Raw genomic sequence first — 26,863 nt, 5'->3', positions numbered from 1 at the left:
AATTGTTCTATGATGTTTTCCATGAGAACTACTGAAACATGGTTGTTTGTAATGTCCACCTATTGAAGGCTTAGGATTTCTAACCATCTGGGACATTTTGGTGCATGGTCGTCCACATTGACCAACAATATTAACGGTGTGGATCACTGAACCATGGGCCTCACATATACAAACTCTCAGCCTGAGCACAGTACAATACCTGCTATCAAGAAATGTGATGTGGTTTTGGGTTTGAGTTCTGAACCCAGTAATATGTTTAGTTGTCATACTTTGCAATGACACATCCCCTGTTTTTAAAGAAAATGTATTATTCTCTGCAGATGAACAATCTAATTCTGCAGAATTGCTTTCCTTGGAAATAGAGAATTGCTTTCCTTGGAAACAGAAGATGTAGAAAAGACAGAGAAATTGAGAAAAAAAAAAAAAGAAAAGAAAAAAGAAAAAAAAAAAAGAAAAAGATAATGCCTTTGGTACTTGGTAACATTTGTGAAATTGTATCTCCTTTCAGTTTTTGTTGAGAAACTAATGGTGTTCATGGGAGAAATTGAAGCATTCTGTTTCCATGGTTGCAGCGGTCAAGCCAAGGAATAATATTAGAAGAGTTGATTAATCACCTCATGAGTATTCTTGGTCACGTAATGCAGCTCAAAACATTGAAGGTAGGGAAACAAATGAACATGCAGCTCGTTGTTGCATCATAGTAAGAAGGAACTATGATTGCTATAAAACCTAGCTAGTAATGCCAATGCTTGCATTCTAAGCTGTCTAATCGAAAAGTGCACTATTGTTTTTAGGATTCATATTACCTGCTGTGGAGCACAGGTTTCTTCATTTGATTTTACTGTTATTTGGCTCAAACTGTAATTACCTAGGAGTTAGGGAAGTTAAACGATATGATGATGCAACCACAAAGGGGAATGTAAATAGATCAAAGAAAAGAAAAAGATTGTGGGACAGAATCCAACAATCTTCTAGTCAAGACTAGAGAAACAAAAACTAATTGATGACATTATCTTCTCAATTAGGCATAAATCTATGTTTGCGTGTAGGTCAAGGGCATTGAGTACAGAGTATAACTCTCTCCCAAACGAATCTTCCCAACCATTTGACTGTGATTGAGATGAATTTGTGTAAGCTATCACTCCTGGTATCTCTTTCCCTTTGTTCCATTTAACATGATTCTCTGATTCATATGTAGTTTTTCTCATAGATGACATTGCTGATGACAGGAAGAGGTTAAAACCTCTTAAAATCCCTCATTGAGTTGATTTTATCTAGTTTTCTTAATCATAAGAAGCATATGATTGATTAATATCTTTGGTTTCATAGCATGATCTCGAGAGCTAATGTGAATCCTCCGCGATTGAGGAATTCATGATTTCGACGTGATTGATGACAAGCGATGAGTACATAGTCCACTTCAGCTTATGGGCTATTTCAAAGGTATTATAGAGGTTTCCATATCATGCACCACCATGTGGGTATGTTTGTAGTTTGGCTGATGTGCAGTTGTGTAGAAGACTAGAGGCTGGATGTTTGGGCTCACAAGGTTGGTGTTTGCTGTATGTATGGATTTATGGGTGGTTGTCTTATTGTTGTATGTTGTGTGCTATAGGGCTGTTAGGAGGGTGGATTGTAAAAGTCAGGGGTGTGCCGGCGGAGGTATGTCTATAGAGTAGGGGTTCGGGCCCCCCTTCTGTTTTATATCTAGGTGTGGCTTCACGCAATGGCTGTTGTAGGCCTTCTACAGTTTGTTGTTATCTTGCAATCTAGCATGAAATCAGCACTCAAGGAAGACCTTTACTGGTGTGCTGCAACCCTATACTTTTTCAACAAACAGGTGATGAGTTCTCAAATAGAACAAATACCTGCACACACATACCAATAATAAAACAATACATGCATAAAGAATTTCAAGAGCATGCTTGATATAGGGAATGACACTCTCTACCTGAGTTTTTCTCGTAGGCAAATAAATAGCTTTGCAAATAATCCACTGTCTCATGAGTTGCTTTCACTGTTCCACATGAAAATCTTCCATTGAAACTCTCAAGATCTTTTTAGAATGCTGAAATTTTTATTGAAAATTAATTGAAAGAAGGAAAGTTATCCATTAAGATAATGGACAACTATTGCCAATTAGAAGAGAGTCCCTTACTTTCAAATAGCTATCAAATTATTAAATAACCATTTTGAGTTCAGGAGTTTTTCAGATAGCTCTTCTTGATCTTGATAAAGCTCTTTTCTTCTGATTGTTTAAGCTATTTAGAAACTGAAATGCTTGCAATGGCTCTTGTTTTAGTGGTATGCTGGGAATGGGATTCTTTTGAATATCTAATCTGAATCCTTATTTTATCATTAACAGTCGACAGATGTATTTGCATCTGTTATGACAGATTTCTTTTTTGGAAAGTAACATTACCAGGGATTGAACCCTGGATCACTCACACACACTTCTTAATCTTATTATGACAGATAAAAATTTTCCCGGTTCACTGGCTTCCTTTTACCTAAATAGTTCGCTATCATCTTGATGAGGACCCAAAGACTTTGAAGGTATTTCCCATTCCACTTCATGATGCCAGTGGCTCAACTTTGCATCATGACCGGCTTAGCATTTCACCTGATGGAAAGATATTGGCAGCAACCCATGGTTCCACATTCTGTCATGTGCTGAAACTGGAAAGGTTTTGGATACAGCTGAAAAATCACATTAAGGTTTTGGATACAGTGTATAAAGATTTGTTTTAGATATTTTGATATGTAACCATGTGCTAATATTTGTTATATGTTCTGTACTTTAATTCAAAGAAACTATTCAATTAATATTTGATTTATTTCACTATAGGCATTGTTTGCCTGTAATATGTTAGTTAAAAACTGAAATAGGAAGCAATTTCTTTACAGTATATGCCTAGGAGGGCTTCCATGAATTTAATTTATTTATTGTCTATCATATACCTAGAATAACTAAGAGTTTCCCTGTATCTTATTGGGGTAAGCTGATATGGATTCAACACTGCCGTATCAATTGATGTGAAACTGATTTTCTGAACCCACTCAAAAGGCTACGCATTTACTGTGGTACCAATGGCTACGGTTGTACTGTGGGGCTAGTCATATTTAGCTACTGATTTTATTCGTAGCTTTTGACCATTTTTTAACAAAAACTGATGATCTAGCGGCGTCCAGCACAATTCTCAATAAAGTTCCTGGCCCCCAGTAAAGCCTTTACCGACTGAGGCTTTACCCGCTATTAGGTAACCGCGGGGAAAGTCTTTGTCAGTGGTTTTTGGCCTTTGCTGGCAGTTTTGACCACCGGCAAAGGCCAGTTTTCTTGTAGTGAGGATTAAAATGGCATATTTGTAGTATACTTAGTGTGATGTACACATGAACTCAGGTCGAGCCAGCTAGGATAACTTAAGCCCAAACCCGACCAAAAATGGATCGGGCTAGTCATCAGTGGCCCATGTCCAGCCCTTGGGCTAAGCTAATAGGCCCAAGCCCATCCAAAGCCAGCTTGTCCGGCGCCCTGCAACCTATTTAAATTTTGAAGAGGGAATCGGTGGGCTTCCAAGCTCATGGCCCACCCACCAAAATGGTCATATGAGAGAGGGAATCGGTGGGCTTCCAAGCCCATGGCCCACCCACCAAAATGGTCATATGAGAGAGAGAGAGAGAGAGAGAGAGAGAGAGAGAGAGAGAGAGAGAGGCACACATGCAGTTAACAAATGAAAGAAGCTCTTATTATTACGTAGTTTAATTAGAAAAGAGAAGTCTAAGTTCAACCGGTTGGACCATAAGTTACTGTCCACATTGTAGATACCTTCCTACCTTTCATATGAGTGCAAAATCCAACCCGTCCAATAGATTTTCCAAATTTTAGAATCATGTCGAACAAAAACCAGCCACATCCACTCATCAAGTTGATCACACTTATTATATATCAATGGTCTAGACATCATTTTCTAGTGTGGCCCATTTGATGAGTGTATGGGGCTTATTTTCACACAAGACAATCCTCGTACTAATTCCATCCTATTGAAAGTGTTGAATGTCACATGAACATGATAGATTGGAAGTTATTCACTTGTTGAACAGGAAAACCAAACATGGAAATCCCATCAACAAAATCCTATCAATGAAGAGCGTGGATTCCATAAACGGTGTAACAATATTTCTCCATCACAGATGGGAGCATGGGATTAAACGGCAGGAAACCGAATATCTCGGCCCAGCAGTTCTTCCCTATATGGACGATGGCCTTGCAACAGTCAGGCCCCAGATCGATGTTTAGTTGAAGTATTGCCTTCAACACCTCTACGGTGCAACCTGGTATATTTGACAGAGACGACCAGCAACTTTGTCCCTTTTTTTCTATAAGTGGTGGCCTTGAATGGATTTGTTTATGTTCTTCATGTTGCACCGCAAGCGCGGCCCGCAGCGTTGCCGATGAGACCATGATAGCTATGATCATGACCATTGAAATGCCTCCTGCATTCTTCATGGTTGTAAGTACTCTTGCACCTATCTAGTGAGGGTTGCAATGAAGCTTGAGGTTTTTGGTATGTAGAGGTTTGGGTTTTTATAGAGTGGGATAGAGTGAAGAAAGGTGTTACGTTTGTATCTTTGTAACGTTTGCTTTTAGGGCTTTGCATGGGCTTGTAAGTATTTTTTTAAAGCCCGTACACGTGTACAAGGCAGGTCATTTACATGCAATCACATGTGCCAGCATGGTATGCTAATATAATATCCAAGACATTCATGAGGTGGTCCTCACCATGGAAGTGTTACTTCACAAAAATGAAGGTGGTTCAGGTGGCAGGGGGGCTACAATATTAGAAAGAGGTGGACGTGTTGGAAAACTTTGTATAAGTTTCTCATAGCTGTATATTTGTTTTTTCAAATTGTGGCTCACTTGACTATTGGATCGACCTGATTCTTGATCAAGGACATCTATGTAGTGGTATTCTTCTAATGGATGGACTGGATCTTAAACCTTTGTGTTATGAGGGCATATGTGGGGCTTGTATATATGCTGACTTGTACACACATGTGGGCTTTAGCAAAGCGCAGTTGTTTGTCAGTTACTAGTCATCCATTATGGAGGAGATCTCACAAGAAACCCGTTGGAAGATAGCTTACCGTCTAACTAGCACATAAGTGTCCATTGGTCAAGTTTCTACAACATCCAACCCGTCTAAAGGGCTGGACCCACCATGAAGATTACCTGGTACAAAAATTGGGACAATCCAGCCGTAGATCTGATACAAAGTACATGTTTGGCCTAACCTACGATTGGCTGTACCTTATTTATTTTAACTAGGTGGTTTTCACGGTGGGGATGACCCTTTGTATGGGTTGGATTCCACTTTGGCATTAACTTACTAGTTGGATTGTTGTTTGGCAGTCCAACTCAATTGCATGGAGACCTATGTCATGTTATGCAATGTAATTTAATCAAATAGGAGCCCATAAATGATATTGAATGGCTTTTATTCAGTTAAACATGTGTGATTAAGGTTGGGTCACGCATACCAAAGTCATACTCAACTCAAATTGGATTAAATGTTTGCGACTTCATGTGCCAAATCACCTACAGTATCAAATTATGAAGTCGATCAAACTAATTGTCCAATCACCAATGTGTAATAATCAAGTGATTTATAATGGTGGGTTAGTATTTTTGAATGAGATCTTTTTGCATTGAATCAAGGACCTTTCTTTTAGCGATGATTGTTGGCTTTAGGTTTCTTAGCAATGTAGTAATATATTAAAAGAATTAAAAATAAAGACGAACTACCATGATTTTATTGATTTATAATGAAGATAAGTACAATCAACAATAATATAAAAACAGAAAAAAATAAAATTAGAAATAATTGTGATGGCTTGTATGGACAAATAATCAAGGTGTATGGTTATCATGATATGACCGGTGAAATATTTCAAGTATATACTTGGTTAATTGGGATCGGACAATAAAGGGTCATATATATTTACATTGCTCCTAAGCGTACTACAGTGACAGTGTTGAACAACAATGATCTAAGTTATACTAAACTCCAATCGTTTTACAACAAGGTTAGACATAAGTGGGGGAAATAAGGCTAAAACTAAGATAAGGCAATGTTGTGCAGTGAGAGGGTTGTGTGATGGCTCAATTGGTGCCTCGAGCTCTTCATCATGTGCTCCTTATATAGATTGGGAGGGTGACAACTAATTATATTAAGTCTCCTTAGTGTCTCGGGATCCTTGAAGGTTATGGGATCAGATAATATCTTAGTCGGACTCAGATTCCTCATCACATCCCTCAATTTCTTTCTAATTTGGAAATTATTTGCTTCTTGAACTTTCATAGTCATCATGAAAGCATCGATCGTCTTCAGAAAGTTTTTTATTTTAACGTTTTTAGAGGTATGGGATGGCATTGCTATGCATATCTAGATTATAATAGATTTACTATCTCAGTGAGTCTTTATAAGCTTGCCGAGCACGCTGCTTAGTCACATGTACCACTCATGTAAGGGTTACATGTCCTTCGTCACAATGTCTCATCTACAGACGTGTGTATGGCTTTGAATCATTTTGCTTTTGATCGGTGACATGTCTCCCAAGGATATGAGGTAGAAGATATCCTCAGAGTGCAGGTAGGATTTTGTCCGTCATTTGTACGTAGTACCACATGTGACAACATTTCATTTTTCCGCGTAAATGTGTAGGAACAAATGTAAACATTATGTATGAGAAATAGTTTAATACTCCATCAATGTGTGAAGTATGTCATGCATGCTGGTATACAAGTAATTCAAATTAAAATGTCTAGCTTTGGATTTCATTTAGATGTATGATAAACCAAAAACTAAGCTTATTTCATCATCTTGCTATAGGATTGGTGGACTATTATTGGATGGTTTAAGAATGAAAAATAATTAATGATCAACAAAAATGTGTTTATTCATAATTAAAAAAAAAAAAAAAAAAAACCCTTATTTCCTAAGTTCCAATGTTCCAACTGCCTTCTTCAAGATTTCATCAAAGATAAGAAACAAAAAACAAGAGAAGAATGAAAAAAAAAAAAAACAAACAAACAAAACAAAATTGAGAAGAGCCAAAAGAAAAGGTAAGTGGCAACGTTGTTTTCTTTGTTTATTTTTAAATTTTATTCTTTTTTTTTTAATTTAAAAAGAAGATTTATGCTTCTTTTTTTCTTTTTCTTTTGTCTGTTTTTTATAGCTATTTTTCTTATTTACTGATTTTTCTTTTTATCAAAAGAAAAGATGAGAAAGATGAACAAAAAGGAGAATGAGAAAGAGAAGTGTGTTGCCTTTTTATTAGTTTGTATTTTTATAAATTTATTTTATAATAAAAATAAATTATATTTTTTTTACCTGCAGTTAGCCCACTGAGACCGAGGTTAACCTGGACCTAGTGACCGACTATGGTTTGACTCTTTGCATACATGGGACATTTAGTACTCTTACCACGTGAGGCCATCTTGATGAATATGTTGTACATCCACGTTGTACATCCGTTTTCTTATAGTTATTCTAGGACGTACTTCCAAAACTTAAGCAGATCCAATCTCAGGTGGACCACACCACTGAAAATAGTGGTGTATTTTTTAGGTCACGAAAGTTTTGGATCAAGACAATCCTTGTATTTTCCCTTCATCCATATTTGGTTGACCTTATGAGTAGGTTGGATGGCCAATAATCAATATGGTGGGTATTAGAAATCTTTTTAACTGTGAACGTTCAATCACCACGCCCTAAAGCGTGCACATACAACACTTCATCAAGGTGGGCCCCATAGTAAGGGTCTAATCCACTCCCGTGGAGGGGTTCCTATCGAATCTGAGTGTTATCTCGACCGCCAAATGTGTGTTGTCGTGACCCGTGACCATCTGATCATGTGTCCCACTGTGGATGTTCCCTTTTCTTTTGGGCAACGAGAGTTGTCTTTTATCCTTGAGGGACACGGATTCTGTATCCTTATCCTACCTCATCTAGAATACGATGTGACTGTTCATCAGTTGGTCCGATGGGAAAATGTCCCTGCCAAAAAATAAACGTTCTTCCATACGGAAACAAACGTTTAGGCTCATATTCGACTGGAAAAGGTCGCTTTATTGGATGGATGACATCAATTCATTGGTAAGTTTGATGTGATTTGGCCATCCTCTGGGTTAGATCTTTTGATGAACGGTCCATGTAATCTCTACATGTCCAGATGTTTGGACGCGGATCTCCATGTAATCACTACATGCCCAGATGGTGGGCTCACCTAGCTTCTGACCACGGGAACTTGCTAGCGACGCCCTCTCATATGTTCTCTCAGATGTTCTCCATCCGTTCAGATCTGCGGCTCAGATCCTCGAACTCACATTTTGATACAGGGATAAACGTGATGGATGAACAGGATGAGGTCAATTACCGTTTGAATAACTATTCTTAATCCACAAAGCTTGCGTGTACTCTTCACAAAGACCTCTCAGATCCACGATAAAAGAAACCAAGAAAGATATAAATAAGTTTTATAAAATTCAAATTTTAATTGGTTGATGTATGTGCCTCCTTACGCTATTAATAAAGAAAAAAATAAATCAAAATTCGTAATTACTAAAAATAATAAAATTATAATTCTAATAAAAATTCTAATTCTAATAAAACTATTCTAAAACCCAATTTTTAAAAATAAAAATTTTAAATAAATTTTTGCTAAAAGAGTCATCGTGTAATTGTAAATTATTTTGAAAGGTGAGAAAATTTAAAACTCTAAAATTAGGAAAAAAAAAAAAATATATTAAAAATTTTGGAATTACAAAATATAATAATTTTTAAAAAAAATTATTTTTGATCTCAAAATGCGCATTTACCGACCAAACAAACAGATGCGACTAATGATGTCGGTTGGTTCACCTTGGATGGCCCATTTCAATAAAAATTAATAAGTTGTGCGACAAATAATAATGCACGTGTCAAAATTTACGATGAATTTACAATCCATTTTCTTTTGACCCAACAACGGTAGCCTTTATGTGCCACGTTCTACATTACATCAACGCTTAAGTCGACGTCCACCTTAACGACACATGTGAATATGGCGCGTGCCTAGACTTCTACATGACCTCGGCCAAATTTCCAGAGCAGGCAAACCACGTGTGCATTGAATGTAATTTACAGACAAGCCATTGTTCTGACACGTGGCCAATCTAATACACCGACTGTACTTAATTCAGCCCGAGTCAACTTCATAGTGGGCCCACCTCATGATGCACGGAGTATACCAAACACGTGGCAGATAGCAGGGATGCGTTTAGAGGTGCATCTCTGAAGAGGCTGGCGTATGGGATTAGCAGACGTCACAAACCACCGGCCTAACGAGGGTCGACCATGCCTCAAAAATTTCCTAGCCATCCAATCTTTAGCCTTTATCTAGCGGGATGTGGACGTTTTATCGTATCTCTCTCCCCAAGTGTCTATTTTCAGGTCAACGTTCAGAAACGTGTGGAATTGTTTTAAGTGGAAACGGTGGTGATACCTCAAGTGCCTGTCTCGATACTGGTCGGTGTTAGGAAAGCCCTGTGAAGCCCCGCTATGATGTATATGTGTTTTGTCTACGCCGTCCATCCATCTATCAGCTCATCGGAGAGAATGAACCCAAAATGAAACAGATCCAAACTTAGGCCAACCACACCACAGGAAATAGTAATGATGAAATATCCACCGTTAAAAAAATTTAAAGGCCCACTTCAGCATTTTTTTGCTATCCAACTTGTTGATTAGGTAACACCGACTTATATAGAAGCAAATCATAAATATCAGCTTGATCTAAAACTACTGTGGCTCCCAAGAGTTTTTTAATGGTGGGTGTTCAATTACCATTGTTGTTCATGGTGATCCACTCAGATTTGGTTTATTTTATTTTTAGGTTCATGCCATAAAATGAGTTAACAAAGTAGATGGATTGCATGGATAAAATACATAATGGTGGGGCTTACTAAACTTTTTTTAAACATAGATTACTATGAGAACTAGATGACATAGGACGTGTCACGTAAGCATTTTTAGCATGGCCGGCTCAAAAGAATTAGCATGGCTGGCTCAAAAGAAGCTCTAACCGAAGCGGAAGTAGTCCGCTAAATTAAGACCTAATCCTATGTAGGGCATGATGTAACTGGCCCTCGGCTTGTCTAGATCAAAGAACTTCATTCTAGTATGTAAAATTTGTTGTTTGAAATGTAGATTATAAATTAGCTGGAACTTTTTTTCCAAGCATTGCCACATAATGCATTGCCTATTAATCTTTATGTAACAATTGTTATGGGGTTAACTGACGTATGTAGGTCATGTCCATCTGTTTTGCAGAAAAATGCATGCTTTCAGTTCAAAATTGATTTTTTTTTTTTTTTTTACTAATTTCAAAATTTACCATATTTTCTTATTTTTAGAGTTTTTGATTTATGTTTTTTAAAGATTGATTATAATTATGTGAGAATCCTTTGATAAGATTAATTTAGGACTCTATATATATATATTTGCATTACTTACTATATAAGGTGAGTTATATTCTAATTGAACTAGTACTTCTATCATATTAGAATTTTGATATTTTAAGTAATTTCGAATTAGGTTTTTTTTTTTTTTTTATAAGCAATGTAATCAAGAAGTCTTAAGGATTTATTGGATAATAAAATTTTGAAATTTCCTTTTTTATCTTATGGATTGAAGAATAAACTTATGGATTAATGGCTTTACTACTTAAGAAGATGATGATCATATTTGTTTCACACTCTTTCCTACATTACTTAGTATTAGAGACAAGCTTTTCCTTGATTCAATGGCATTTATCGATGGTGTGAAGCAACAATTCAATGAAAGGTGCTCCAGGGAACAATCATATATGACGTTGACGACATATGAGGCTTTCTAGCAAAAGAATTTGTAAGCCATGCTATGACTGTAGGTGGCAATCGATCATTTGACGGAGGCCTTGGGGTAAACCTATGTTCATGATGATGAGTGGCCTAAGGTTGGTGTTTGGACCCGTGCTCATCATGTTCGTAGTACAATATCGGTGGCGAAATGCAAACCACCACCCGATGATAATGAATCTAGTGGTGATGTAATTGATGATATGATTTTCAAGCAAGAAAAGCGAAGAGGCGCCAAATTGATTCAAGATTCGAGATAGGAATTTCAAAATGAATGTTGATCTCCCCATCTTCAATAGTCAATTTCACGAGGACTTTCTAAATTGGATATTTGAAGTTGAACGATTATTCAATTATATGGAGATGCCCGAGAAAAAAAAATGTCAAAATCGTGACCTACAAGTTGAAGGGTGAAGTCTCGACTTAATGGAAATAACTCCTACTATCACAAATTAGACAAATAAAATCGTTAACTTACATATATTAGTAGATGAAGTAGTTGATGTAGATATGAATCCTTCCAAGTAATTATGACTAGGTATTATTCCAGCAATACCAACATTATCGGCAGGGTAACTGATCTATGAGGGATTGCACAGAGGAATTCTATTGCTTATCCGCGAGAAATAATTTGTTTGATACCAAGTTGCAATAGGTTGCTAGATTCATCGATGGTTTACGTATGATGATTTAAGATAAGATTTAGATGTAATATGTTTGGACGATGAATAAAGTAGTCAAATTGCCCACTCACGTGGAGATATAATTGAGACGTCTCAATACATGAACTTATGCTTTAGAAAAGACAACTACTTTTGAACACTCGCGAGATGTGGCACAATCTTAAGAGAGAAAAAATCTCTAGGGAGACATCCTTAACCTCTTCCAACTATGAGTCGAGATTCGAGGAGCGGCCAAGTTAAACCTTTGAGGATAGTAACCACCTAGTCCAAGTAGAATCATTTCTCTTTTTATTTTGTGGACTCAAGAATTAGTTTGTAGATTCAAGGCCTTTATTACTTGAGGTCACTGTCTAATCCATGTTTGTTTCACGCTTTTTCCTGCAGCATTAGAGAAGTCACTGTACAATCCAATCCTTTTAAAGTATTAGGATTGGGTAGCGACCCCTCGAGTACCCAAGCCTATAGAGATCGGTGTTGGAAAAACTATGTGGCTCTACAATGATATATGTGTTTTATCTGTTGGGGGACGACAGAAGTATATAAAGATGAATTAAGTGAAGTAATCCAATCGCACCAAGCAAGCACAATGCAAACGCAACGATTTTAACGTGGAAAAATCCTTGCAGGAGAAAACCACGGCGCAAAGTGACAATAAACATTATGAAAGCATAAATTACAAAAGATAGAGAGAATACACAATTCGAACAAGCCTCAGATCTCCCTTATAAGCTCTTTGAAACCTTATGAACGAATTAGAAAGCTTAAGATACCCCCAATCCTGATTATACTCTTATATATAATACCTAAGAGAGTCTCAATCAAAATCGGAAACAAATCCTGCAAGTTCGCAAATATGCGTAACTTTACTATACACTCGATGACACCCTCGATGGGACTTCGATGGGATCGAACTAAACCTTCGATGGGACTTCGATGACATTGAACTAAACCTTCAATGACATTGAACTCACTTTAATAACATCAAAATAATATCAAAACATTCCAACGACCAAACATGAAAATATGAATTTTACTGATGACATCGACCAGGCCTTCGATGTCATTGAAGAATCTTCGATGGCATCGAATGACCTTTGATGGCATCGAACAGAATTTGTTAGCATCAAAAAGGGCACCTAAAGCGTCCAACAATCAATTCGATTTATTTCAGATATTTTCAATGGCATCGAACGGGAAAAAAAAATTTCTCAAGTCCAGATCATCAGCCACGAGTCGTACCTGTCAACGCTACGTCCAGGCTCGACTGAAGGAGACACTCCTATTGGAAAAGCCTTCTCCAAGATCTTCTCTCTAGGCTCAGAGCTTGCAAGTCTCTGATCCGAGCCACAGAGCTAGAGCCAAGCTTCGCTGGATGCTTAGGTACAACTGAAAATGAAAATTTACAGACAGTCGGAAGCCGTAAAACGCAGATTCAGCCGACCAAAGCGACAGAAATTAATGTTAAGTCACCTTGTTAGGAGAAGGCTTGGGGGACGAAAGGCGTGATTGGCCCCGGCTCGGCCGTCTCCCAACGGCCACAGGCCCAGAACCATCGATCCCTCCGATTCTTGTTGGAGGAAGGAGGATCGGTTATCAGCGTCACGCCAGTATTCCGCCAGGAGGAGAAATAGTACCAGTCGGGCTACTGAGGATTCGGCTGTACTTGATACAGATGGAGGAACTCGTCCATGGTCAGCTCGGGCTATTCCGTCTCAGCCCACAGAATAGCGCAGCCAAACAAGTCCCTCCACCCATTTGGGGTAATTTGCCCTAGAGCTAGGTTGAGGCTACCCAGGAGATGTCGAGTGACCCCCCTGAAGTGGTAGACGAAGGCCGCACTGCATCGCGACCTGAAAGATTGCAACCGACCTAGGAGGTCGCTGGTCGGGCAGTTCATTTGGCAGAGGAAGACGTAAGATGACTGACTCGAGAATATGGTACCCGATCTGGATCTGAAACAAGTCATCCTCGGTCAAAATTGAGGGCACTAGCCCCCTGGATCCTTCCTAGACCTCGGTCTCTTCGGCCTCATCCTCGATCGAAGGGTTGGGACAGCCTGGAAAAGCTCTCATTACTGTCTCCTGCCTAGGAGACAAATTTGACATTTTGACAGACGCCGCCAGCCTTTGCGCCGGAGATTCCAGTACTCTTTGCGAATGCCGGAATATGATATCCGCATTCACCGTCATCTCTGCCAGCAACGAAGGTGATTCTGATGCGACCTAGAAGCCACTCGCTTCACCTTTGTCACCATAAACTCCCTCCCGAGGGCTTACAGGGCTTGACATTTATGAAATTAAATAAAGGGGAGAGAGAAAAAACTCACTGGAGATTGTGGAGATGCCGGAAAATGTAAAAGTATAATGCAGAAGGCAAAGAAAGGGAAGGAGCAGAGAGAGCAGAGAGGGCAGAGGAGAAGATGGAGATGGGCGTGAAAATGCGAAAAAGGAGGACGCTAGGGCACCCCTTTTATAGCCGTGCCACGTGGCGTCGGCATTAAAAGGGAAGTCGAATCGATGCCTCTTCGAACGCCCTAGTCTGACACGTGGCACCACACCATACGATGCCCGAATCCATCATCAAACATTCTGCCACATGCCATTTTTCCATTTACCCTGATGCCGAAACGACGACCTCACGACTCATGCGACCTTGGGCACCGAACCGACTCGTGTTAAAACGAGTTTGCATGTTTCGATATTTGTGCTGGCCACCATACCGGGCAATAAATGCTCCATCATAAGCTTGGTCCAAATGTAATCCGACCCAATTCCGATCTACTCCTCGGCCTTCACAGGTCGACACAAGGAGTAGGGGGCTCACTATTGGGGGAAAAATATCACAAGTCGTTAAGTCGGTTTGAAGAATGGATCGATTCTACTAGCATGGCTCGGACTCGCTAGGTGTCGAGCCTGGTCGAAGCCTACATGCCCAAAAGAAGCGGAGAGGAGAGACATGGTCCGAACTCTCTAGGCGCCGAGCCTGACCGAGGCCTACATGTCCAAAGCCAAAAGGCGAGACCTCCAAAGAGGCAAATGCACCTTTAAGGACACTCAAAGAGCCCTTTAGACGTCATTTAATATCGCCGACCCAGTCCATAGGTCGGCTATAGACCAAGTACGGGCCGACTCGACCTTGCTCGACCCAAGTCCGACCTACTTTCTAGGTCATCCATTGGTCAGCGATAGGCCGATTACGGATCGGTCCCACCCTACTTAATAGCCCGATTAAGGGTCGGCCTCCATCAGTCGGCCACAATATGGTCAGCGTATGAATCATCCAGTATGAGCCGTCCAAATATACAAATACTGCATAATCGGTCGACGGTCAGCCGAGCTCCGTCAGTTGTTCTTATTTGGATGATCATCATTGTATCTCGCCTAGAGCCGAGCCAAGGAGTCGGCTCGATATCGAGGATCTTCTTCCGAGATCCTCAAAAGATCACTTCTAATCCCAAGAATCTAGGAGATCGAAGATCTTGGGATCGGCATGGATAAGGATCAAATCTCCGACGAACTAGGGAAGTATCCCACGTTTCCAAGATCACGTCTCCTCTATAAGTAGAGACGTCGAAAGGTGAAAGGTACACACGCTCTCACCCTTAAACTCTAATACCATTCATAGAACCAAATTTCAAGCCTGACTTAGACATCAGAGGGTCCCCTGCATTAGCCAGGGTCTCCTTTGTCCTCTTACTATGCAGGTGTTCGTGCAACCAAAGGGGGTGAGTCGGAAATTACATCAACAGACACCATGGCCATGGTTGTAGATTTACCACTTTCTCTTGTCGTACATTTATGTGCGGCGTATATTGAAAGCCTTCTTTTCGAGAAAGTGCCGAGATGATTTAGAGCAGGGCCATGCAGTGCAGGGAGATGTCGGTCATGGTCAGGTGGCTCCGGGTCACGTTCATGTCGGTCCGATCCAAGATGGGGTGGGTCTGGGTCAGATCGTTCTGGTCCAAGAACTGGTGGAAGATGTCAGTCATGGTCAGATGGCTCTGGGTCACGCTCATGTTGGTCCGATCCAAGATGGGGTGGGTCTGGGTCAAATCGTTCTGGTCCAAGAACCGGTGGAAGATGTCAGTCATGGTCAAGTGGCTCCGAGTCACGTTCATGTCAGTTCGATCCTAGGTCAGATTGTTCTGGTCCAAGAATAGGTGGAAGATGTCGGTCATGGTTAGGTGGCTCCGGGTCATGTTCATGTCGGTCCGATCCAATATGGGGTGGGTCTGGCTCAGATCGTTCTGGTCCAAGAACCGGTGGAAGATGTCAATCATGGTCAGGTGGCTCCGGGTCACGTTCATGTCGGTCCGATCCAATATGAGGTGGGTTTGGGTCAGATCGTTCTGGCCCAAGAACCGGTGGAAGATGTCGGTCATGTTGAAGTGGCTCCGAGTCACGTTGATGTCGATCTGATCGGTCCGATCCAAGATGAATTGCGAGAAGGGAAAAAATCTAATGCAAAACAAACTAAGTAATAAAAACTAAACTGATGATTTGATTTTTGGATTTTTGAATGGATGTAATTCAATTGAATAAAAACACCCAAGCTTCAAAGTTCCACACATAGGTTAATGTTCCAAAATCATGATGACTTGGATAACACAACTAGGATCTGAGCACTATGGTCAGCCTAATCGGAAAATAAAACACTTTAAATATTTTAATAAATGATATAAAAGATTAGAAAATAATGGATTTGCACCATTGACATATATTCTCAAGCGCTAGTGATTTTAAGTATTCAATATCTATAGGATAATGAATATCAAAGAAATATAACAGGTTGAGAACATCTCCTATCTAGGAAATCTGATTAATTTAGGGTAAGCCTATCCATCAATGTGGATCTCATATGATAGAAACATATGGATCTTACAAAAGGATAAAAAAACAAAACTTAAATAACAGATAACATGCATACACCATTCTTCTCATCATTTAAACAATCAATCATCATAATCTTAAAGAAATAATAAACCCATGTGCTTCCCTTCTATCTTGGGCTAAAGGGAACTTAGAAAAATATAATTAAATTGCAGAAATAAAAAGCAACAAGAAAGAAAGAAGAAAAAAATGCGAATAGAAAAGATCTAAAAGGAAAGAAACAACTTATAAAGCTTTAATAAAACTAAAAACTCTTTAAAAAACCCTAAATATTGTTCTTGAATGCTTCTAATGATGTTTAAGAATGCTCTAGGAGGCCCTATTTATAAGTAGGGAACTCCAATTTTCGTACAAAGTTGAAAACCGTAGAAAACGCCTCAATTATACGTATTTTCCCAAACTAGATTTCTCGCTGCATAGTTCGTTAAAAATAGACTTCCTGCTGCGCAGTTTTTCAAAATAAACTTCACAGCTTAAGAATACACTTTTTCAGGACGATTTCAGGATTCTTCACTTCAAATCTTCGATTCTCTTCATTCCTCGCTTGGTTTTCTTAGATCTTTGCCATGTGAATTCTTCAATCTTGATATCCTAAGATCCATCCCTTGCCTTGGTGATTTTTGAGCATCAAATTCTTACTTTTTAACACATTTTTCAATCCAAGCTTAAATTCACCTTACAATACATACATGAGTAAAATAGAATATTAATATGATTTATGTTCATAAAACCAAGATATAAATGGAAAAAATTACGCAATATTTGAGTCTCAACAGTCAATCACGTTGATGTCGATCTGATCGGTCCGATCCAAGATGGGGTGGTTCTGGGTGAACCAGTGGCCGATATTGTTCTGGTCGAAGATGAGGTGGCTCCGGGTCACGTTGATATTGTTCTGGAGGAAGATGAGTTGGATATAGGTCATGATGTGGAAGATGGTATGGGTCACGTTGAGATAGATGTGGAAGCTCTTGCGGGTGTGGTTCAAGAGGCCGACGCGGCTCATGGCGAGGACGTTCAAGACGCGGACGCCGCTCATGGCGATGGCGATGGCGAGGTGTAACAGCTGGTCAGTGCAGCACCCCTCCGTCTCTCTGGATGGAACGCGACACGAATGTCTCTCATTACTCTTCCTGTCGGTGTACGTATGTCTCTCATTACTCTTCCCGTTGATGTTTTTTCAGTGTTTGTGTTCTTTTGATTTCCAAATGTACATACGCTCGGTGTTTGTGTTCTTTTGATTTCCAAATGTACATACGCAACATTGTCATTTCGACACACTTCATATGAATGAATTGGTCTTGAGATAATTGAAGTGTTGTATATTATTAGGGTCCGTTACCATGTCAGTTCATCTGGATGTCCTTGTAGAATAAGCATATTTTACAAGATTGCGTCGTGGGACCCACCGTGCCGTGTACAAGGCATACCTAACCATTAAGATTGGGTCGTGGGACCGAACGTGCCGTGTACAATCATGTCAGCCACAAAAAAACATATGAATTTAGACGTTTTTAAGTGGTTGTTTATTGTTTTCTATGGTGTGGCCCACCTGACTATTGGGTAGGGCTGAATTTTTGGGAAGACCATGATGGGCTACCTGTTGGATGGTGCACACGTATCAAGGTGGCCCCACATAGGCAATAGTGCATAAGTGGATGAATAACTTTTCACAACAGGTGAATAACCATTTTCATGCAGATGAATAACTTGGAGAATAAGCTCCTTCTACAGGGAATGGTAGAGAAACCCACCTGACAATGGGTTTTATATCGATGAAAATAACTGGTGAAAGAGGGCCAAGAGGTGGATAGTTTGCCCCTACTCCAACCTAACTGGGGTCCACCGCGGGTGATGGAAAAATTACATTAATGATCCCACGGACTAGTGGGCCCCACCGTCAGATGGTTATGCCCAAGGGCTTTTCTTTTCCAAATTCATTTGTCCATTTCAGCCTCCTTTGAGGCAGGCCGTACAATCGACCGGTTGGTGCAGTTTTGGCACACGGCCAGTTCATTTTTGGTGGTCCACCGGCATAGAGATCACTGGGGCAGCGTCCGTGTAGCGTGAAAAGCCGGAATATGGTTGAGCCATCTCTCCACAGTACTTATGACAGGGCGTTATATTCATCTAGGCCGTCCATCTAGCGGGACCTATCATGGACGACCTATTTTTTCAAGATGCACAATCATATTTTATGGCTACCAGGATTTTGTGGGCCCACATCACTGTGCATCCGATTCACACTGTCCATTAGATGTACCCTTTGATGTTAAGTTGTGGGATCAAAAATCCACTCGAATGGAAACTCTGGTGGGCCACACCACACGGAGAAGTTGAGAGGAGACAACCAAGCAATAAAACTTTCTCTACTGTCTTTGGGACCTACCTTATTGAGTTGTTGTGTATATGTCATCTATTCCATTCATTCATCAGATGCGACAACACTGGGATGAAGGCACGGACAAAAAATCAAGCCATTACAAAACCCATGTGGGCTATACCTGGGGAATTTAGAGGTCATATGATGATTTTAAATTGCTCCCTTCGTTTGGGTCCACCTAAGCATTGGATCATCCTGATTTTGGGAACGGATTGGCTACTCCCCCTGCCACCAGCCCCGTGGTTGGTGGTTGGTGCTCTGTGGGCCCCACCATGACGTATGTGCTTCATCCATTCTGTTCATTAATTTTTACATATTATTTTAGGGCTTGATACAAAAAATGATAAGAATATAAATCTCAGGTGGACCACACCATACGAAAACAATAATGATTGGATATCCACCATTAAAATCCTCCTAAGGCCCACTGTACTGTTTATTTGACATCCAATATGTTGATTAAGTCGTACAGACCTAGATGAAGGGAAAAAACAAAGATCAGCTTGATCCAAAACTTTTATGCCCCCAAAAAGTTTTTAATGGTCCAAATTCATTCAACACCGTTTCCTGTAATGTGGTCCACTTGAGATTGGGATATTCCTCATTTTTTCTTTCATGAAATAAAATGATCTAGAAAAATAGATGGACGGCATGGATCAAACACATACATCATGCTGGGGCCCACAGAGCACCGACCACCAGCCATTGGCAGATCTAGAAAAATAGGTTGCTAGATTAATCGGTGGTTTACGTATGATGATTTAAGATAAGATTCAGATGCAATCTGTTTGGACGATAAATAAAGTTGTCAAATTGCCTACTTACATGGAGATATAATTGAAACGTCTCAGTACATGAACCTGTGCTTTAGAAAAGACAACTATTGAACCCTCATGAGATGTGGCACAATCTGAAGAGAGAAAAAAAAATCTGTGGGGAGACATCCTTAACCTCTTCCAACTATGAGTCAAGATTCGATGAGCGACCAAGTTAAACCTTTAAGGATAGCAATTGCCTAGTCCATGTAGAATCATTTCTCTTTTTATTTTGTGGATTCAAGAATAAGTTTGTAGATTCAAGGCCTTTACTACTTGAGGTCACTGTCCAATTCATGTTTGTTTCACACTTTTTACTACATCACTAGAGAAGTGACTGTACAATCCAATCCTTTTAAGGTATTAGGATTGGGTAGCGACCCCTCGAGTACCCAAGCCTATAGAGATCGATGTTGGAAAAGCTATGTGGCTCTACAATGATATATGTGTTTTATCTGTTGGGGGACGACAGAAGCATATAAAGATGAATTAAGTGAAGTAATCCAATCGCACCAAGCAAGCACAATGCAAACATAATGATTTTAACGTGGAAAAATCCTTGCAGGAGAAAACCACGACGCAAAGCGATAATAAACAGTATAAAAGCATAAATTATAAGAGATATAGAGAATACCCGATTCAAACAAGCCTCAGATCTCCCTTACAAGCCCATTGAAACCTTATGAACGAATTAGAAAGCTTAAGATACCCCCCAATCTTGATTATACTCCTATATATAACACCTAGGAGAATCCCAATCAAAATAAAAAAAACAAATCCCGCAAGTTCGCAAATCTGCGTTACTTTACATACACTCGATGACACCTTTGATGAGACTTCGATGGCATCAAGCTAAACCTTCGATGGAACTTTATGACATCGAACTCACTTTAATAACATCAAAATAATACCAAAACGTTCCAACGACCAAACATGAAAATCTGAATTTTACTGATGACATTGACCAAGCCTTCGATGTCATTGAACAATCGTCGATGGTATCAAATGACCTTTGATGGCATCGAACGGAATTTGTTAACTTCGAAAAGGGCACCTAAAGCGTCCAACAATCAATTCGATTTATTTCGGATATTTTCAATGGCATCGAAGCCAACTCAGTGGCATCCAACATAACGTCAACAGACTATTGAATTTATAGATCTATGACATCTATCAACATTATCAACGTGGTTAATCCATCTTCCTAACTCATTTCATGACATGACCCAAAAAATGAGGCAAATCCAAATCTGGATTACTTCACATGAAACCGTGGCAATTGGACGCTATTAATAGCTATCTAAGAGTTAAAAAAGTTTCATATCAAGTTGATATTTGTGTTTTCCTGAGTTTTTTTTATTTTTTTTAGCCAACCCCGCTAGGGATCGATACCAAGACCTCAAGTGTTGAAACGAGGTATCTCCACTCAGTCTGCCAGTTGAGCTATGGATCTGGGTGTGTGTTTTCCTAAGTTAGTGTGACCTAATATAGGTTAGATGGCAAGTAAACATTACAATGGGCCCTTGGAAGCTTTTAATAGTAGGCACCTAATTACCACAGCTTTATGTGCTGTGTTTGACCCAAGATTGAGATCTACCTCATTTTAGGGTTGGTAAAATAGATTGACGGAGTGAATGAAATACATACACGATGGTGAGGCCACTGCACCGACCAGTACCGAGATCAGGAGGGGTCACTATCGCGGAAGCGGATTGGCTGGTGTACCACACACCAGCAACACGGCTGGTGTGGGTACCTGTCATGTGAAGACGAGCGCTGCAGTTCCTTGAGCTCCCAGTTATAATAACGGTTCAAAGTATATCAAAGTTACTTGGCCCCAAAATGATGTATTTATTATATCCACACCGTTCATCCATTCTGTGAGATCATTCTAGAGCATTCATATCAAGATCTTAAGTGGACCACACCAGAAATAGCAGTGGGGACAATGATTCTCATCGTTAAAACATTCGTAGGACCCACCATAGTGTTTATTTTCCGTCCAATCTTTTCATAAAGTCACGCAGACATGGATGAAAAGGAAAAACAAATATCATATCCATCCAAAACTTCTGTGACCCTAAAAGGGTTTCAATGGTATACGTTCAATCCTCAACAGCTTTTTACATTGTGGTCCACTAGATCTTTGGATTTATCTTATTTGTTGGTTCAAGTATTAGGACGAATTCGCCAAATGAAAGGACAGTTGGGATATAACACATAACTCATAATGGGACCCGCAGAACTTGGTGACTTCATCACACCAGCCATATCGCTAGTGTACGGTACACCAGCCAATCCGCTTCCCACTACCATGTTCGATATCCAGAAACGGATTGGCTACTCCTACCCCAGCCAATGGCTGCTGGTTGGTGCTCTGAGGGCCCCACCATAATTTATGTGTTTCATCCACGTGGTCCATTTATTTTTTTTGGATTATTTTAGGGTATGAGACAAAAAATGAGGTATATTCCAATCTCAATTGGACCACATTAGGGGAAATAGTGTTGAATGAGCATCGACCATTAAAAATTTTTTGGGGGCCATAAAAGTTTTGGATCAATCTGATATTTGTTTTTTCCCTTCATCTAGGTCTGTATGACCTAATCAACAGATTGGATGTCAAAGAAACAGTACAGTGTGCCTTAGGAGGATTTTAATGGTAGATATCCAATCGCTATTGTTTTCCTGTGGTGTGGTCCACTTGAGATTTATATCCCTCTAATTTTTGGGACAAAGCCATAAAATGATCTGTAAAAATGGATGAACGGCATGGATGAAACACATATATCATGGTGGAGCCCACAGAGCACTGACCACCGGCCACGAGGCAGGTGGCAGGGGAGTAGCCAATTCGTTTCCCCGATATCCATGCTGGCACCCAGTCCCACTTGTACAAACTAAGTTTTCCATCCATCGCAGCAACACAGCCTATTGTATGAACGATCTGGGTCACCGAGGCCGAATTGCACAGCATCCTTGTCGATGATCATACTTTTAAACTCACTAAAGATTTAAATGGTGGTCGTTGCTTCTTAGATACATCTAAAAACTATATGGATCCCAAGTGGGGGTGGCTAACATGGAGTGTGTGTACTGACATGGGTGTGTTCTAGCAAGGTAACCCATTAAAAAAAATCATCAAAAAACTAGTCAAAGGACATAGCATCAAGTACTGATCCCTCCATCGAAGGGGATAGAGGAGGGAAAGACGCATATGCAATGGTTTTGAATGGGTATTGGAGGCAAACGCACATGCATGACTGATCCGCCACAAGGTGGGGTACCTGAACCAGTGGTACTGTACCATCTTTCCCGCCAACATGCCACTTTTGTAGGACATCATTTCCATGAAAACAGTATGTCTGACTATGAAGATCACCTAGCACAAAAAATCAGGCATGTCTGCTCATTAGGTAGGCCACACCACTGGGATCTCTAACAAGTCGGTCACCTCTTCAATCTCTTCACGAGTATTGCTTAATTTGCATTTGTCAGAAAATGCTACGCAAGGCTACCAATCTGATGGTTGGGATCATCTGATCAATGTAAATTTAGGATAATAGGCCACGAGCAGTGGAGCCCACGCGATGAATGGATCATTACAGTTTCGTGGTGTAAGGTGGAAATTGAGTGGGGCCCACCAGTCTTTCCGGCCGCAAGAACGACTCTTGTTTGGAAAGAAACGGCAAATCATACAGACACAGAGTCGGAAGAACCAGAACATAACAGAGCCACAGAGCCCACAGAGCCCACAGAGCCACAGAGCCCACAGAAACGGCTACCAATCTGATGGTTGGGATCATCTGTCTGCATTACACATATATCATGGTGGAGCCCACAGAGCACCGACCACCGTCCACAGGGCAGGTGGCAAGGGAGTAGCCAATTCATTTCCCCGATATCCACGCTGGCACCCAGCCCCACTTGTACAAACTAAGTTGTCCGTCCATCGTAGCGATGCAGCCAATCGTATGAACGATCTGGGTCACCGAGGCCGAGTTGCACAGTATCCTCGGTCGATGATAATAATTTTAAACTCACCAAAGATTTAAACGGTGCTTGTTGCTTCTTAGATACATCCAAAAACTGTATCGATCGCTAGTGGGGGTGGCTAACATGGAGTGTGTGTACTGACATGGGTGTGCATTAACAAGCTAACCCATTAAAAAAAAAACAACCAAAAACTAGTCAAAGGACATAGCATCAAGTACTGATCCCTCCATCGAAGGGGATGGATGAGGGAAAGACGCGTGCGCAATGGTTTTGAATGGGTATTGGATGCAAACGCACACGCATGACTGATCCGCCACGAGGTGGGGTACCTGAACCTGTGGTACTGTACCATCTTTCCCGCGAACATGCCACTTTTGTAGGACATCAGTTCCATGAAAACGGTATGTCTGACTATTAAGATCACCTAGCGCAAAACATCAGGTATGTCCGCTCATTAGGTAGGCCACACCACTAGGATCAACTAACATCCTAACAGTCTGACTTAACATACAGGCATGGTCCACCTAATCAACGGTTCATGGCGGGGCATACAGTTTGTATGGCAATGCATTTCTATATGAGGGGCATGTTTATCACGAAAGATGTTACGGTACCATGAGTTGTGGTATAGGTGCCTGTTCTGAAAGAAAAGTTTATGATTTGGGAGAGGAGAGATTGAAGAGCCGGATCTATGCACAATAAGCAATATGGCAGTCATGTAAGTGAGATATGGGCCATTCATTAGGTGCGTTCAACCGTGAAAATGTCATGGCCCATAAAATGGGATGATCCACTTATTAGTGGGGTTACACTCGTAAGGTCAGAAATGGACGGTTTGGAGACGGATCTAAATTCAATCATATGTTTGTCACTCATCTAATGAGTGGACCTGCCTAATTCTTTTGACAGGGAATGCTCATATGGATAGCCACATGGTTTATGGCCGGATCTCTAACAAGTGGGTCACCTCTTCAATCTCTTCATGAGTATTGCTTAACTTGCATTTATCAGAAAATACTACGCAAGGCTACCAATCTATGCACAATAAGCAATATGGCTGTCACGAAAGTGAGATTTGGGCCATTCATTAGGTGCGTTCAACCGTGAAAATGCCATGGCCCATAAAATGGGATGATCCACTTATTAGTGGGGTTACACTCGTAAGGTTAGAAATGGACGGTTTGGAGACGGATCTAAATTCAATCATACATGTGTCGCTCATTTAATGAGTGGACTGGCCTAATTCTTTTGACAGGGAATGCTCACATGGATAGCTACATGGTTTATGGCCGGATCTCTAACAAGTGGGCCATCTCTTCAATCTCTTCATGAGTATTACTTATTTTGCATTTATCAAAAAATGCTACGCAAGGCTATCAATTTGATGGTTGGGATCATTTGAACAATGCAACTTTAGGACAATAGGCCACGAGCAGTGGTGCCCACGTGATGAACGGACCATTACAGTTTTGTGGTGCAAGGTGAAAATTGAGTGGGGCCCACCAGTCTTTCCGGCTGCAAGAACGACTCTTGTTTGGAAAGAAACGATAGATCATTCGGACACAGAGTTGGAAGAATTGGAACATAACAGAGCCATCTGTCTGCATTACACATATATCATGTTGGAGCCCACATAGCACCGACCACTGGCCACGGGGCAGGTGGCAGGGGAGTAGCCAATTCGTTTCCCCGATATCCATGCTGTCACCCAGCCCCACTTGTACAAACTAAATTGTCCATCCATCGCAACAAGGCAACCTATCGTATGAACGATTTGGGTCACCGAGGCCGAATTGCACAACATCCTCGGTCGATGATCATACTTTTAAACTCACCAAAGATTAAAATGGTGGTCGTTGCTTCTTAGATACATCTAAAAACTGTATCGATCCGTAGCGGGGGTGGCTAACAAGGAGTGTGTGTACTGACATGGGTGTGTACTAATAAGCTAATCCATTAAAAAAAAATCATCCAAAAACTAGTCAAAGGACATAGCATCAAGTACTGATCCCTCCATCGAAGGGGATGGAGGAGGGAAAGACACGTACGCAATGGTTTTGAATGGGTATTGGAGGCAAACGCACACGCATGATTGATCCGCCACAAGGTGGGGTACCCGAACCTGTGGTACTGTACCATCTTTCCCGCCACAATGCTACTTTTGTAGGACATCAGTTCCAGGAAAACAGTATGTTTGACTATTAAGATCACCTATCACAAAAAATCAGGCATGTCCGCTCATTAGGTAGGCCACACCACTGGGATCAACTGACACCTGATAGTCCGACTTAACATACAGGCGTGGTCCACCTAATCAACAGTTCATGGCGAGGCCTACATTTTGTATGGCAATGAGTTTCTATACGAGGGGCATGTTGTCGCGAAAGATGTTACGGTACCATGAGTTGTGGTACAGGTGCCTGTTCGGAGAGGAGATATTGAAGAGCCGGATCTATGCACAATAAGCAATATGACAATCATGCAAGTGAGATCTGGGTCATTTATTAGGTGCGTTCAACCGTGAAAATGCCATGGCCCATAAAATGGGATGATCCACTTATTAATGGGGTTATATTCGTAAGGTCAGAAATGGACAATTTGGAGACGGATCTGAATTTAATCATACGTGTGTCGCTCATCTAACGAGTAGATTGACCTAATTCTTTTGATAGGAAATGCTCACATGGATAGCCATGGTATATGGCTGGATCTCTAACAAGTGGGTCACCTCTTCAATCTCTTCGTGAGTATTGCTTAATTTGCATTTATCAGAAGATGCAAAGCAAGGCTACCAATCTACTGGTTGGGATCATCTGATCAATATAACTTTAGGACAATAGGCCACGAGCAGTAGAGTCCATGTGATGAACGAATCATTATAGTTTTGTGGTGCAAGGTGAAAATTGAGTGGGGCCCACCAGTCTTTCCGGCCGCAAGAACGACTCTTGTTTGAAAAGAAACGGCAGATCATACGGACACAAAGTCGAAAGAACTGGAACCTAACAGAGTCATCTGTCTGCATTACACTTGGACTGGTTATCCATCCATTGAGCTGTCCAACGAGTGGGCCTTAACATGGATGGTCAAAATTCCTTAAATAACGCTTCAGTAGGACTGTAACCATCATTTATCTTTACTTTAAGCGCTTAGTTGGCCATTAA

At 40.6% G+C, this 26,863-nt stretch overlaps 1 protein-coding gene and 1 long non-coding RNA gene across 6 annotated transcripts; one reads left to right on the top strand and one right to left on the bottom strand.

Moving 5' to 3' along the window:
- Positions 1 to 418: 418 nt before the first annotated feature.
- Positions 419 to 2,842, top strand: LOC131248152 (uncharacterized). Of its 5 annotated transcripts, none has more exons than XR_009172152.1 (4): positions 419 to 1,130; positions 1,330 to 1,443; positions 1,616 to 1,662; positions 2,476 to 2,842. It is a non-coding gene; the product is annotated as an uncharacterized LOC131248152 (long non-coding RNA). The 5 variants fall into 5 exon arrangements; XR_009172155.1 differs by lacking the exon at positions 2,476 to 2,842 and having other exon boundaries at positions 428 to 477; positions 573 to 659; positions 1,050 to 1,130; positions 1,330 to 2,392; XR_009172156.1 differs by lacking the exon at positions 2,476 to 2,842 and having other exon boundaries at positions 419 to 659; positions 795 to 822; positions 1,050 to 2,395.
- A 1,296-nt stretch (positions 2,843 to 4,138) lies between these two features.
- LOC131249476 (egg cell-secreted protein 1.1-like) lies at positions 4,139 to 4,507 on the bottom strand. The gene has a single exon (XM_058250289.1). It carries the CDS (start codon positions 4,505 to 4,507, stop codon positions 4,139 to 4,141), a length of 369 nt encoding a protein of 122 aa, XP_058106272.1.
- Between the last annotated feature and the right edge of the window lie 22,356 nt (positions 4,508 to 26,863).

Source organism: Magnolia sinica, chromosome 6 (genome assembly GCF_029962835.1).
Source record: "Magnolia sinica isolate HGM2019 chromosome 6, MsV1, whole genome shotgun sequence".
NCBI classification, from domain to species: domain Eukaryota; kingdom Viridiplantae; phylum Streptophyta; class Magnoliopsida; order Magnoliales; family Magnoliaceae; genus Magnolia; species Magnolia sinica.
The sequence above is the reverse complement of the archived record's forward strand: the minus strand, read 5'-3'. Positions and strand labels throughout refer to the sequence as shown.